This window comes from Micromesistius poutassou, assembly GCF_964030765.1.
Source record: "Micromesistius poutassou genome assembly, chromosome: 14".
NCBI lineage: Eukaryota > Metazoa > Chordata > Actinopteri > Gadiformes > Gadidae > Micromesistius > Micromesistius poutassou.
The window spans coordinates 5,555,167-5,570,195 of record NC_140284.1 but is presented as its reverse complement, the minus strand read 5'-3'; the positions used below and the strand labels follow the sequence as shown (position 1 = coordinate 5,570,195).

Genomic DNA, 15,029 nt, shown 5'->3' with positions numbered 1-15,029 from the left:
GACGGAGCGAGATGAGAAGGAAGCAGACATGTGGGACCTGTGTGCATTCATCTGAATGCCGTTCTCCCTTTCACATGTGGGTTGCTATGTATGGGGGAGGGGGGGAGGGAGAGAGATAGGTGACATGAGGAGGCATGGAGCAGCGTAGAAGGGGAAAAAGAAAAAAGGAAAGAGGATAGAAGGAAGGAAAGAAGGAGTTTTTGGGGCTGACACATAAGGTCTTAATATAGGAGTCCAAATCAGCCCACACCCCTTAGGAATATGAGTCAATGTATGTTCTAGTTAACACACATACCAATATACACACACACATTACAGTGTGTGTGTGTGTGTGTGTGTGTGTGTGTGTGTGTGTGTGTGTGTGTGTGTGTGTGTGTGTGTGTGTGTGTGTGTGTGTGTGTGTGTGTGTGTGTGTGTGTGTGTGTCTGCAAGGGCTGGTGTAAGAGAGTGAGAGAGAGAGAGCAAGGATCTGGAGAATGGCAACCCACACATACTTGCGTGGGCGAGATTAGTGCTAAGTGCGGGGCTACATGGGATGCCATGTTAACAGGCATGTGTATGGCGATGCATGCCCACTTCAAACATTATACTTCTAACAGCCCATGTTCATCCACCCCCCGTCCACGGACACGCACAAACAAAGACACGTGTGCAATTTATATCGCCCGAATTCAAAGATAACCAGAAATAGAGAAACTTCTCACACCAATTATTCCAACCAGTAAATGGTATAGCGCGGCAGTTTCCATGGGAACGATGGACACCTGGTTTTATTTTGATGAGATGGTGGGAGGCGAGAGAACACACCACGTAAGATGGAGGGGTAGGGGCTTTTTTAATTTAGATTTCATTTCTCATTGATTTCCGTTGGAGCATCTGTCACTCCAATGTAACGGCCGGAAAATGAGAGACCAGTGGGAAACAGTTTTAAACTGTGCAGTTAACTGTATCCCATGCTGTGTATCTTTAACTGAATTAACCATTAAGTTTGATTGATGCCGTTAAAGAATAAAAATAAACAATAAAATCTGCACTTGTGACAAGGTATTGCAATGCACTACTGTAGGACATATCAAACCACTTAAAACCTCAGAAACAACAAGTGGCCTAATGAAGGGGCATTCCTCTCCCAACTCATGCAATATTAAACTTTCTAGGGTGTGGTTCGAATACTTAAATATGAGAGGGCAACTTTATTTTAAATTAAGAATTAAAAGTTTGATTCCGTTTCCATAGAGATGGGGTATTTTTAAAGAATGAGCCACTGTGCACTGATTAGTTTTGGATGACATGTTAGTGGCTGCAGCTCACAATACATGAACCCCCATCCCAGCAGGGTTTGATGATTATATTCAGGTGGAAGCGCCTGATTGGTCACCATCCCCCTACGGCCTGACACCCAGGAGAGTTGGATGGGCGGGGGGGCAACAAGAAGCTGTTGGTGTCGGGGATTATGTGTTTGCATAAAGACACATAGGAACTTCCCTCTCAACCAGACAAATTATAACCAAACCGTAATGTAGTGCAAACTAACCAAGGATTGCAATTAGACGTTGAAAACATTTGATTCCAACTGATTCCATGAATTTGCAGAGATGATATTGAATATTGAAGATGAGATTAATTAACAGTTAACTAATGGTTGAGTAATCATGTATTATATTCTAATCATGTAATATTTAAGTGTTAACAAGTTAACTAAGGTAATGGTGTTCATGTTAACTAAGGTATTAATGTATACTATTTTAATAGGGGGTTTAGTAGGGGTAGTGTGTTAGGATTAGCCCTACCCACTACTGTAACTTATGATAATGCTATATAATAATGCTTAAAACTGCATTAACTAATTTTATTTGATTGTTAACTAATGTCAACTTATTTTAAAGTGTAACTAAGACTAAAGCATTGAATGATAATTTAAGCATGCTCACACTCGCCACATTCTAATGGGAAGGCTCTTTACTGTGGCTGACCGAGAGGTAGGATCAAGTGTCCAGCCAGCAGCACAAGAGCATCAAGCAACTGGTTTCAGAAGAAAACTGATCGAAGCAGAAACTACTACCTTATCTGGTGTCCTGAATGACCCCATCATGCCCCATGACAAACCAAACCATAAAAGTCTACAAAGTTATGGAAAAGTGCACCCAGTTTAAGTAAATTATTTTCCAAGTTATTCCACCCGGAATTACGGGCAACCAACTCTGCACGGGAAGTTAGGATGTGACGCTCCATGAATCATTGTTGTTACAGTATTACACAACACAGTCATACAACTACAAAACAGAACTTACCATGTCCGCTTTCGATAGGTCTTTGCATCCGTGAAACAAACACACACAAGCCAGAACTAATTGTTGTACTTCTCCAATATCTTCTGAATAAATACATAATAAATACACAGAGAAGGCTCAGTAGAATGACATTCTACTATGAGGCTCTCTTCTTACTAGTAAAAGTTATTAAACCTAGATTTAAAAATTGGCTTCAACCATAGTACATTCTTGCGCTCCAATATTTCGAAGATCGATGCCTTCTATATTGCTTTTCTATGCCACCAGCACCTATCAAACTCATTTTGAAATGTGGCTTCTTCGCCTGGTTGTTTCCATAGATTGGGGTTGTCATTATAATGAAACAGATTGACAAATTTAAGCAAATGTTCATTTTGGTTCACAATATAAACCTATATACACCCAGAGATGCAGTCAGTTGTGCAGGCCTACCTGGTCTATGTAGAAGGCAGTGCCGGAGCGAATCTCCCTCCTTTGTTTCAAGTCGGTTTCCGTTGTATCTCTGGACAGAGACACATATTCCACCTCGCGCTTCGTCAGCTCCTGCTCAGAAAACAATCACACATGAATATGAACCGCTTAACATTGGTACTTAACAAACACTGCCATTTGTAAGCAAGTTTTACACACACTACAGATAATCTTAAATAACCTATTTAAGGCAGCATGTTTATTATACAGTGACATGCATGATACATTTGAAAATAATACAAACTGTATAATGATAGTCACATTTCTTTCTCTAAAATACTGTAAGGACACATGTGTGTATACATTATATATGTACACAATACACAAGTGTATAGTATATTATATACAAAATCCCAAATAGAACAAAATCATTTGATGTGTGTGTGTCTGTATGCTGACCAAGTACTGCATGGCAATGGAGCGCCTCAGTGGTCCTGGGGGTCCAATTAGAAAGACATCCTGGCCCAGCAGGTCTTTCTGCATGATCCACCGTAGATGCTGGGCCACTGTCTGAGGTAATGAGCCTGCAACTAAAATACAACAGCAATGACACGCTCACACTTTAATCACTCAATGTGCACACGTGTCTGTGACTCTGCGTGTGGGCACACACTCACACATACACACACACAACACAATTTAAATAATAATTAATCTAGAATATACATTTGAAAAAAAGCATTGATTACAATAAAGTGGTAGTAATAATCTGTTTTTCCAGTGAGTTGATATTATATTCAATAATGTGTGTGTGTGTGTGTGTGTGTGTGTGTGTGTGTGTGTGTGTGTGTGTGTACTGGCTGTAACCGATGCCCAACTCTCCATACGGTGTGTGGTATAAACATAGAAGCAAAAAGAGGGCCAACCCATTTTCAACAAAATATGACATTTTTTAAATCAAAATTAGGCTACGTACTGTGCATGACAGGAACTAGTTCTGGATTCTGGGGTGTTTTGATCTGATACGAGACCTCTCCAATCTTCACAGTTTCACCTATTAAAAATACAGTTACAAAATCAACAATGGTTAATATTCACACGCAATAACAACAATAGGAAGAACACGTTGAAGAAATTACGGTAACAATCAAAACTGAAAACATACACAGAAATTAGGGTCGATACCTAATGCTCATTAAACACTTAACATAACAAAAATAGATGAAATGTGTGCATGACACCTTGCTTGACCTTTGCCACACATCCAACATAAGATGTTACGTCATGATAAAGGATAAACGGCTAGCATAATGCTAGGTTATTACAAACAAGTCGGAATGAGTACCAGTTAAGGAAAATACGGTCACCCCGTATCAGATACCAGGTAGGGATTACCTGAGGAGGTGTTGACGAATTTGACCTCATGTGTTTTCTGAGTCCATCCGTCCCTGCCCAAGAGAGGTCCCAGAATATTCCTCATTCTCCGAGCAGCGACAGCCGCTGCCGTACCTTTGCACAGCATTTGAGTATGCATTTTTTTAAAAACGCGTGTTTAGCAGCAGTATACAGGATACACATGTGTTTAAAATAACAAAATCCTTCGTTTTATCATGCTGATTTCATATCACCTGTCAGTTACCTAACTACATTGATGGTTACACGTTAGACTAGGCGGAAGATAATAATCGACGGACCGCTCGTTCTACGGCTTATGCTTTCCGTAGTGACATCCTGGTAATATTTTATGTTCCGATGCGTAAATAATATGCTTATTCTCCCGCCTAATGATTTGTCTCGCTTTGTTATTTTTTATAAATAAAAATAGTCATTTGTGGAGTTTATTATGCATCAATAATGAATGCCATATTATTTACATCAAGAAGTAAATTGCTTGGTTTGGTTATTAGTATATTATTTGGCTAGGGGGCTATATGAAAATGTTAGAATATATTGTAATATAATATAATATAATATAGTATAGCAGAGCAAAATATATTATAATAAAGTAGATCATACTCAAATAAAGTAGAGTATACGATTCATAATCCAATATATTAGAATAAAGTAGCACAAAATACCACAGAACAGGTTCGAACAGAATAATAGACTATAACAAAATAGAAAAGAATAGAACGAGTGTTTCACAGGTTTGACTAATAAGGTCATTGCCTGATTGGCCCATGTCAATTCAGTGTAAGCCCGTTTAGCCAATATCATATCCTGCCAAGGAAAGTAAATAAGCCATTAATTCCTTCGGGTTGGGAATTAGATTTTTTCAAAGCGAATACAATGAGATCGATGACGTAATTTACATTAGCGCTCTCTCTCTCTCTCTCGCTCTCTCTCTCTCTCTCTCTCTCTCTCTCTCTCTCTCTCTCTCTCTCTCTCTCTCCCTCTCTCTCTCCCTCTCTCTCCCTCGAGTTATTCTCCGCGATCCCCGCCGTGCCGTACCGTGGCGGGTTTGACATTTATCACGTGGAGCGCTTGTGTCAGCCCTTGAAAGAGTTGCGAGGGAAAACGCTCAAAGTGTGTTCGCGTATATTGAGCAGGACGGGTCGACACAATACCGTCTATTTCAGGAACCTATGAATGATATTAGAGCCATAATTGCCCAGGTTGAAAATTCCATCATTATCTGATTTCGTTTCCCCCTGAAGCGGACTGGGACTATGGAGGAGGTCTACAATTACACCCGAAGCCCCGCTTGGGAGGAACTGGTTAGTAATTTCAACAAAGGAACTATTTACTTTGTTTCACATTTCAATGCGAGCATGATCATTTTACTTTTAGGTGGACCCAACGGCCGAACCAGACCGGCGGTGACACAGAAACTGTTCAATTGCCGTCTATACGTTTAGGCTGTATTTGGACGTGTTTCTGTTACATTTATTTCCAAACGATAAACACTCTCTATTGTAAATGTTAGACTTCTCTGCTCTCCTCCACTCCTCTCATCTTCTCTTGTCTCATCTGCTCTTTATTCTGTTCTATCGTCGCCTTTCTCCTTAATTTGCTTGTGGTTTTTCTATGTGCCGTGTATTGATTTTGCGAAACGGGACTTTTAAGCATGTTTCACGTAGACCACATGTATTTGGTTATTCGACAAAAACAAACCAGTGTTTTCTTTTTATCATACCATGTTTCCCTACGAACCATCACTTTCCCTTAACGTCGTTCCATTTGACTCCCACAGCACTAACAATAAAGATAAGAGTTTGTGTGTGTAGGCTACCGCTGCCAGCCCACTAAATGCCCCTGCTTGTGTAAAACAACCGCTAGGGTCTGCCGAGACGATGTCCACCACGGCTCGCGAGGTGAAGGAGGCAGCCCGCCGAGCCGAGGCGGTCTCGAGCCTTTCAGTCTGATCCAGGCGCCAAAAAAAACCCACATTGTGTTGTGTGTTAGTCCAGCCGCAGTGGTCCCCGCGACATGCTACAACCCCATGCACGCTGTGGGCCCACAAATGTTGTAGAATCAACAGTCGCCAGTCGCTATTAAGGCTTACAGAGCCACCAGAAAGATGACAGCGAGGAAAGGTGTTTTTCAACCGCTGTCCGGCTCTCGCGCCCCGGAGAGCAAAGCAGCGATTGAACGGTTCACGGATAATAACGCCGTGTGGTCTTTCCCCTCTCCGGCTCAGGACCCGGAGAGGGAATCCGCGTTTGCGGCCGGGATCCACGCGAACGTCGTTGGGGTGGCTGTCGCCGGCTCTGGAGCGGCGGACGAGTCCTCAGACAGCGAGGCTGAGCAGGAAGGACCGCAGAAACTCATCCGGAAGGTCTCCACCTCCGGCCAGATCCGAAGCAAGGTAATTCATAGCGTGTCTATCTTTTTGTCATACGGTTTAACACATGGGTAGTACTTGGACGTAGGCCACACATGCTTAGTTGACTTATAACTCTCGATGTGTGCACATCTTGGTAATGACAGGGGGAAAGCCTTTCTATTAGTCGATGGTCAACAGGTAGGCTAGTAGTTCTCAGCGCAACCGCTCCGCGGCTGTAAATGCACGAAGCCATGGCAGAATGTTTCCCTTTCTGAAAGCAAATGTGATTGGAGAAATATCAAAATTTAAGGTTTATTCCACCTGGGTTTTATCGTGCAGTGTCTATTTGTTGTAAGGGAATGACTTCCCACATTAAAAAAAACAACGTTAAATAATATTACAAAAGTAATGTAGGCCTATAGCGCACTTGTTATTAGGGTATTATTCATATATTGTTGTTAATGTATTATTATATGTTTATTTATTATGATGATTAATGTATGGTTATTATGACTATGACTATTATTTGTAGTATTAGTAGTATTATGTATTAATGTGTTTATTAATTGTCTTTATTGGTGATTAAAGTAGTGGGTTTAGCAGCAATCCAGATATGGGATGATGTTTCCCTCCTTCTCCCAGACACCTAAGCTGTCCCGGTTGGGTCACTTTACCTTTTGACAGTGTAAATACTGGCCCCTTCTCCTCGCCCAAAAGATTCACTTAATTATTGACTGCTCCACTTCACCATGCCTAAATTATTTAACATGACGGGGAGCCTATATTTAGAGGCTCTGGCATCAGCCAGGGCAAGGGGTTGTCTGGTTCTCCCTTACTTATGCAAATGACCCAAACTTGAGATTGAGAACGAAGTGTGTGGGGCTACTTGGCTTGTAGGCCTACATTTGGTTCTGGGCAAGTAAAGCCTTTATCTGAAAAACATGAGAAAAGTGGAATATCATGTGTGTTAATTTGTCCTTATATATATATATATATATATATATATATATATATATATATATATATATATATATATATATGCGTGTGAGCCTGTGTGTGTGTGTGTGTGTTTGCGTGTGTGCATTTGCGTATATATGTGATTGTGCATGTATTTGTGTGTGTTTGGGAATAAGTGTGTAAGTGGTTGATTGGGATTCATAAGAGACAAAGGTATACTATGCGCTCTTCACTGACTAACATATACGGTGACGATACTAATAGAATCACATTGACAGAGATCAATTTCATCTCATCTCAAGGACTCCACAGAACGGTAAACACTACTGTCTGCCGGCTGTGTTTGGCTCTAAACAGACAGGGATCCTGATAGTAATACAGTGTGGGTAGTAGAAAGCACTCATAGCCCAGTTGTAGCCCTAGCATTCACTGTATTCACTTGGTTGTCATTATTCTAACAAAGCTGACACAAACATTGGGGCAGAGAGGGTTGTTGCTGTATGCATTTGGGCTGTGTGTGTGTGTGTGTGTGTGTGTGTGTGTGTGTGTGTGTGTGTGTGTGTGTGTGTGTGTATGTGTGTGCGTGTGTGTGTACATATCCTCAGGGATACTAATGGATCATGCACGCACTGACTCACTGAGTGTTCTTCCACCTGGTTGTTTGCTCATCTGTGGAAACGTTTGTCTATCTATCTATGTGTGTGTGTGTGTGTGTGTGTGTGTGTGTGTTTTATTTGTGCATATGAGAGAGAGAGAGAGAGAGATGAGTAAAAAAAAGATAGAAAGTCTGTGTGTGTGTGTGTGTGTGTGTGTGTATGTGTGTATGAGAGAAAGAGTAAAAAGTAAAAAAAGGTGTGCGCATCGTGTGTGTGCTTCTGTTGGTGTGTGTGTTCGCCTACTTAGCCTAAGCTCTTCACAGTGTCTACTTTAGGTTCCTGCCCATCGACGCGCCATCTCTCTAGTTGCAGGAGACAACCACATCGCTCTTCTCACATTGGCTGACACCATAGCAACGCTGCCTCTAAGGATGCTGATTGGGTTTTGTCGTGCTCAGAGTATCTGCTGCCATTTGTAGAATCCTGTAGCAGTACCTCACATCTCCTCTTTAAAACCTATTATACTCCCCATGTGGATTCCCCAGGATTTACCAAGCTCTTGTCCCTGCGTCCTCATTGGTCAAACCAGAGTGTATCGACAACAAAATATAGGCATTCATCGGAGTAAAAATACACACATCATCTGAAGTGATCTTCAGCTCTACCCAAACGCTAACAGCGTCAGTACTCGCTTATAAACTCATGACAAGAAATCAATATATTGACATCCGTAAATAATAGCAACTGTTGCTGCGCTAATGCAATGTTTGGTATAAGCTTTCCCTGTGTCACCGCACTCAGAGCTCTCTGGTGCCTGATTGTCGCTCAACTCTGAGGCAGTAATCGGATTTGACGGCAAACTGCGCGAATGTGATACTGCAACAAATCACGACGCTCCGTCTCATAAATCTCTACCGCTCCCCTCTTTCGCTCTCCCTTCCCGTTTGCGCAACTCGACTCGCTGGAACTGCTGTTTGAGCCACTGATGACAGGGCAGCAAAGTAGTAGGACGGCATTGCCTTGCTCAAAAGCGTGAGGGTGGTATTTTGTCTTTGTGTCTCATTTCCCATTGTTTATCCCGTCCTTGTTTCATCCTCCTGCAACGCAGCCGCTGAGGAGAGCCCATAAACGCGTGACTGATGGGTGCGTGATAGTATGCAGATCCCCCCCCCCCCCGCACCCCAGATGATGTACCCCGCCGTGTGAATGGCCTCCGCTCCGAGAGCCATGCCCTGTGTGTTGCAGATGGCTTTGCATTAGGTCTAGAGCCCTGCAGGCGTTCAAGAAGAATTCAACAAGTGTTTACAGAATTTAATCCAGTATATTAGAAACCATTACTGGGTTGCGTCAAATAAACATTGTAAAGTCAACTGGGAAACCAGTTTGAACGAGATGTAATGCAGATGGTGGCTGGGGTTGGGGGGTGGGGTAGTGGGCTTAGGTTTGGAGAGAGACAGAGAGAGAGAGAGAGAGAGAGAAATCCAGGGGAGAGGAGGGTCTCCCACTGTAACAGTTATTTGGGCTCGTGTTGTGACAAAGACATGATTTCATCCATCATATGACCCACACGTCCGTAACCCAACCCAACCGTCTCTCTCTTTCAGTCTTTTATTGTTGCACAAACACAAGCAGAGACCACACAATCCAGCGAATAGCAAGAACACCCATTCTATGCCAAAAGCCGGGATCTGAATCTAGCTGCAATAATTGCGTTGTTAATTGCCGGCCTCGACCAAACATCTCCCCTATTGATTTGACAGTTGTAAAAATACTCACAATGCCTGTACGCTCGCACGGTGGATCCCACAGTGGACCTAACAGACAGAAGAACTACCTCCTCTCAACTGCTGAATTGTAATTTTCCCATCGTCATGGTGACACCGAGGCGGTGTGTGAGGGGGTGGCCAGGGTACGAGGTTACAATTACCAAACAACACACAACAGCGTACATGACAGTATGCAGGGAGGTCTCAAGCTGGGGGATTGGGGGCTGGGGGCTGTGGGGTGGAGCCCAAACAGAGACCAGATCTCTGTTTGAGACACGGGGACGTGGATCCGGTCTCTAAATAATAATATTCAATGTATGACCTGGACAATTACTCCTCTCTTGCTCAGGAGGAGTGGATAATAGAGGTAAATGGAAGCCTGATTATGCAGATAGATTCCTGACAAAAGGACAAGAAGGCCTCTCTCTCTCTCTCTCTCTCTCTCTCTCTCTCTCTCTCTCTCTCTCTCTCTCTCTCTCTCTCTCTCTCTCTCTCTCTCTCTCTCTCTCTCTGTATCTATCGCTCCCTGTGTATCTCTCTCTCTCTTGCTTAGAAGGCACTTAGCAGGAAACCAGTCAGTGCTAACCCTTGTTATAGAATAGTACTGGACTGTCCTTTTAATAAATTGGTCAATTACGCTTAAACCGCCATTTAGTGCTCTCTGCAAGCCTGGCAACTGGCACAGCAAGACGGCGTCGATTCCGGGGATTCACCAGGCGGACTCTTTGCAATCTTCTGTCCTGCTGTCTATATGTTCGAGTGCAGACAGGTAGTATGCATGCATTTTTAGGAGGATTCACAAGTATGTTTGTGTGTGTGTGTGTATGTGCCTGAGTATGTTTGTGTCGGGTTTAGTTTACCGCAGTTCTATAATGGCTGACCTGACCTCTCTCTGGCTTCCTTAGCTCTGCCAAACGTGTGTTTGCTGAATGCAAGATGCTGCTGCGGTGCTGGTTAGAAAAGGTCAACTATGTTACGGGAAACCTCACCTTCAGAAACTCCCCTTTAAGTAATACTCCCGCATTACGGCAGAGATCGAAGTCTGCAGTTTGTTTATACGCAAGGTAATGCTATTGTTTGCGCGCTATGTGGTTAGCCAGGCAGGCAGCCGTGACCGTGGGTATACCAAGGAGCAGGATGTTAGCAGTTGTTCTCTTCTGGTTCACTTTGCCAGGGATCTCACTCGCCACTTCTTCTCCACTGCCAACAGCTGCTGGATCCATCTGAGCAGCCTTCCCCTTTGTCCATTGTGTGTGCGTGTGTGTGTGTGTGTGTGTGTGTGTGTGTGTGTTTTGCGAGTGTGTGTGTGTGTGTGTGTGTGTGTTTGTGCTTGTGTCTGCGTGTGTGTGTGTGCATGCGTGCATGTGTGTGTGTGTGTGTGTGTGTCTGTGTGTGTGTGTGTGTGCGTCAGTCTGTCACTAGCCAGGCAGGGTGTGGGTGTAAGGTACATGGAGCTCAGGTTACTCCATTCTCGGTGTGGCGTGTGAGGTTCGCTCTCCCCCCTTCCTCGTTCCCTTCATCGGAGAGGAGCGGTGCAGGCAAGAGAGGGAGGAGAAGAGAAGGGCTATTTATAGATCACTTCTGGCCCACTTGGCAACAGGAAGGAGATGAAGACAAGGAGAGGAACTATGGAGGCCAAGGAGGGACAAACTATAAATGAGAACAACTAAGTGGAGCAAACTGGTTTCTGCATCTCCTGCTGGGCAAAAGAAAACAAAAAAGTTCCACTTTTAGATACAGTGGCAGTCCAAATTGGCTGAAAGTCTTTGCCACAACTTTTGTCAAAAAGACCAAAGTGAGTAACTCTATGTTGAAAAGCCCAACAAGCTGCGAAGGCTAAAAGCAAAATGAGGTATTTGGCTTAGTAACAATAGTCCTTCTCTTGATAGTTATTTCTCCATCATTGTGTTACACTAAACCCGAAAACAAGTAAGGGTAAGGGGCGGATGACAATACTCCATTCATTGGTCATGACTATTGGTTCATTCCTCTTGTTATGGTTTCATTGTGTTTAAATGTGTGAGCGTGATTTTTTGTGAGCATGGGACTCGGGGGCATGCATGTGCGTCACTCCATACGTTACTCCTCAAATTCCAGTCATTCCAGTAATGGATTGATGCTGGAGATGTAGGTATATGTACCTCCTTTTTCCTGGGATTGGATGACTATATGCTGCTCATTGTTTGTATAGAATGTGTGATGTTTGCATGTGTATGTTCATGTGTATGTGTGTGTGTGTGTGTGTGTGCGTGCTTGTTGTGTAAAATATACTGTATATGTATGTGCGAATGAGTGAATGTTTCTGTGAGGCACAAAAACTGGTTGGATTTCGGCTCTCTTTCCAAACTCTTTCTAAATATAGCTCAGACCTATAAAGACAGAAGCCTGACTTTTGTCTTTGTTTTTTTGTTTCAACCTGATTCTGTTTATTCCGTCTATAAACGTAAAGACCAACAGACGACAGAACAAGAAAGTCTGTGTTAGAAGATGTGGGTTTGGTTATGGGGCCATGTGTTTGAGTGTCTGTGAGTGTGATTTGGTCCGTCAACAGAAAGTTCTGTACATTTTTGTGCATGTATAAATATATATATATATATATATATTTCTATATATTATATATATATATATATATATATATATGCATGTGTGTGTGAGTTTCCATTTGTGCATGTGTATGTGCACTCGTGTCTTTGTGCGTGCAAGCTTACCACATCCTTGACCCCACCATGTGAGTTGAGGTTCAGAAGTTGCGATGACATTTCTTTCTCGAGTGCAGTTTCAGCAACAGATGAGCTCAGTCCATACACGTACAGATGTCCTTGGGTATTCAGCTCTGCTTTGATTGTGGTCAGAGAAGAAGAAAATGTCTAGTTTCTAGAGCCTTATAGGGGAGCGCGGCTTGGGCCAGTTGCACCTTAATCCACCGCTGGAATTTGGCGTTCGGACCTCGCCTCGTAAAGGGAAGAGGGGGAATTAGCATCTCAGATGTAAACAAGCTGTGTTATAGCCGGCCTGGGTGTCCTTGTGTGTGTGTGTGTGTGTGTGTGTGTGTGTGTGTGTGTGTGTGTGTGTGTGTGTGTGTGTGTGTGTGTGTGTGTGTGTGTGTGTGTGTGTGTGAGATAATTAAATATCAAAACATCCAGCAATCCAGCCAGCCTCCATAACCACAGTTTAATTTAACTGCATAATTTTTCACTTTATTATTGTTATATCATTATTCTTACATCTTCAAAATAACATGATCTGTTGTAAATGTATTTGAAATAAGTAATCTTATCTTATTGTTTTCCTACGTTAGTATTGAATACTACAGCAGATACAATCCTCATTGTACATTCAGTATCACTGTATTATGAATCGGTATTACAATGCAAATACAAACTACAACTTCCCTTATTATCAGTAAAGGACAGTTCGTTTCTGCATTGATTCAGTATTCAAAAAAGTGTTCATTCATTCATTCTTTTTCTCCATGAGTGCTGACTTAACCTTTTATGTTGCTTAATGCCACAGCTATATAGTACCGATCATCAAAGTGTACGTGTGTGTGTGTGTTTCTGTATATAATCTTGGATGTACGTGCGTACCTGTGTGTGTGTGTGTGTGTGTGTGTGTGTGCGTGTGTGTGTGTGTGTGTGCGTGTACCCGTGGACGTGCATGAAAACCGGTGTCCATGTTTGTGTGTGTATGTGTCTGTGTGCATGAAAACCTGCGTGCACGTTTGTGTGTACTTTGGATGAGTGTGCATGCCTGCGTGCACAGGTGTGTGTGTGTGTGTGGTCCGCGGATGTGCGTGCATGCCTGTGTGCACGTGTGTGTGTGTGTGTGTGTGTGTGTGTGTCTGGGTCTTTGTGCTGCTGGAGCCATGTTCACTGTGTGGTTAGGTTGACACAGCTGGTGGCTTCAGGCCTCTGCCTCTGTTTGTAATTCTCTACTCAGAGCAACCCTCTGCTGCTAAAAATAGCCTGTGTGTTTGTGTGTGTGTGTGTGTGTGTGAGTTTCATGCACATATATACGTGTGTGTCTCTGTTAGTGTTTCAAAGTCCTTGATTAAGGTGATGATGGTTTTACTGTTTATTTGCATTTATATGCTTATGTCCGTTTGCGTTCACCTTCCTAGAGTCTTGAAAGATGAGCTATTATATTCCAAGTGAATATAACAGCGCTTCACTGTTAAAAATCCATGTGGAAGGCTCCCGGTGCACGGAACAAAATCTTTTTTAGTCCAAAATGGGAGGAGCTCTTAAAACCTTGTCAACCTCCCAAAGTGGGAGACAGATGTTTCCTAACGTCACGACTCACGAGGGGTTGATCTGAGAAACCAGGTCCTCTCCCCTTCCTCTGGCTCCCCTCCTCTAAGTTCACCCCCCCACCCCTCCCTCTCTCCTTCTTCGTGTGTGTCTGTGTGTGTCTGGGTGCAGTGGTAGGGCCTAAGTGTGAGTAATGTGTGTTTACAGTGCAGCAGAGAAAGAGGCATGCTCTCTGTAATGGCTGTCCTTTCTTCTCCACTGTTTGGCCTATCCTTCGTCTCCCATGCGTAAAATTGCTGCTTAGGCCGTCACCCCCACACCCACATAAACACACATGGTGGCACACACTCACTCACACGCGCACGTGCACACGCACGTACACATGCACTCACACCCACATATGCTCACAAACATGCACTGGCATCCACACGCAAACATGCATGCACACGTGGATGATCACCAAACTCGCACACAAGACACCCTCACACAGGATTGACACACAAACACATATGCACGCACGCACACACACACATACACACACACCCACACATCCACACTTTATCTTGGCAGTATCCTGTAGATAAACACCAAAGGGAGGTCAGTGCCCTAGAGCCAGTTGCTATGTTCATCGTGTATGTGTGTGTGTGTGTGCGTGTGTGTGCGTGTGTGTGTGTGTGTGTTTGTGTGTCCCTACCTCCATGCATGCTAGTGGTCATGTGTGGGTGGGTACCAGCCCTGAGTCACAGAATACGTAATGTGTGCCACATCCCTGTGTCACAGCGAACACAGCTTTTTGTGTTAAGTGACCATCCCTCACTCTTTCCTCTCCAGACCAGTATAAAGGAAGGCCTCTTGCTGAAGCAGACCAGCTCCTTCCAGCGGTGGAAGAAACGCTACTTCAAGCTAAGAGGACGGACCCTTTACTATGCCAAAGATGCCAAGGTAACCCTATCACTTTACACGCGTACAAAACATTAGAAACATGCACACAA

General features: G+C 43.4%; 2 protein-coding genes across 2 annotated transcripts in view; one reads left to right on the top strand and one right to left on the bottom strand.

Annotated features, from left to right (window-relative positions):
* vwa8 (von Willebrand factor A domain containing 8) overlaps positions 1 to 4,350 on the bottom strand; it is a gene marked incomplete at its 3' end in the record, with an annotated part of 49,189 nt that extends 44,839 nt beyond the window's left edge. Inside the window, exons 1-4 of the mRNA XM_084478896.1 lie at positions 4,098 to 4,350; positions 3,679 to 3,756; positions 3,162 to 3,292; positions 2,724 to 2,834 (exon numbers count right to left, since the gene is read on the bottom strand). Coding sequence (XP_084335022.1) covers positions 2,724 to 2,834; positions 3,162 to 3,292; positions 3,679 to 3,756; positions 4,098 to 4,236 — 459 coding nt within the window. The 5' untranslated portion in view covers positions 4,237 to 4,350. The remainder of the gene's footprint in view (positions 1 to 2,723; positions 2,835 to 3,161; positions 3,293 to 3,678; positions 3,757 to 4,097) is intronic.
* Positions 4,351 to 6,222: 1,872 nt separating this feature from the next.
* dgkh (diacylglycerol kinase, eta) overlaps positions 6,223 to 15,029 on the top strand; it is a gene marked incomplete at its 5' end in the record, with an annotated part of 52,097 nt that continues 43,290 nt past the window's right edge. Inside the window, 2 exons of the mRNA XM_084478453.1 lie at positions 6,223 to 6,510; positions 14,869 to 14,979. Of these exons, the coding sequence (XP_084334579.1) occupies positions 6,223 to 6,510; positions 14,869 to 14,979 (399 nt within the window). The remainder of the gene's footprint in view (positions 6,511 to 14,868; positions 14,980 to 15,029) is intronic.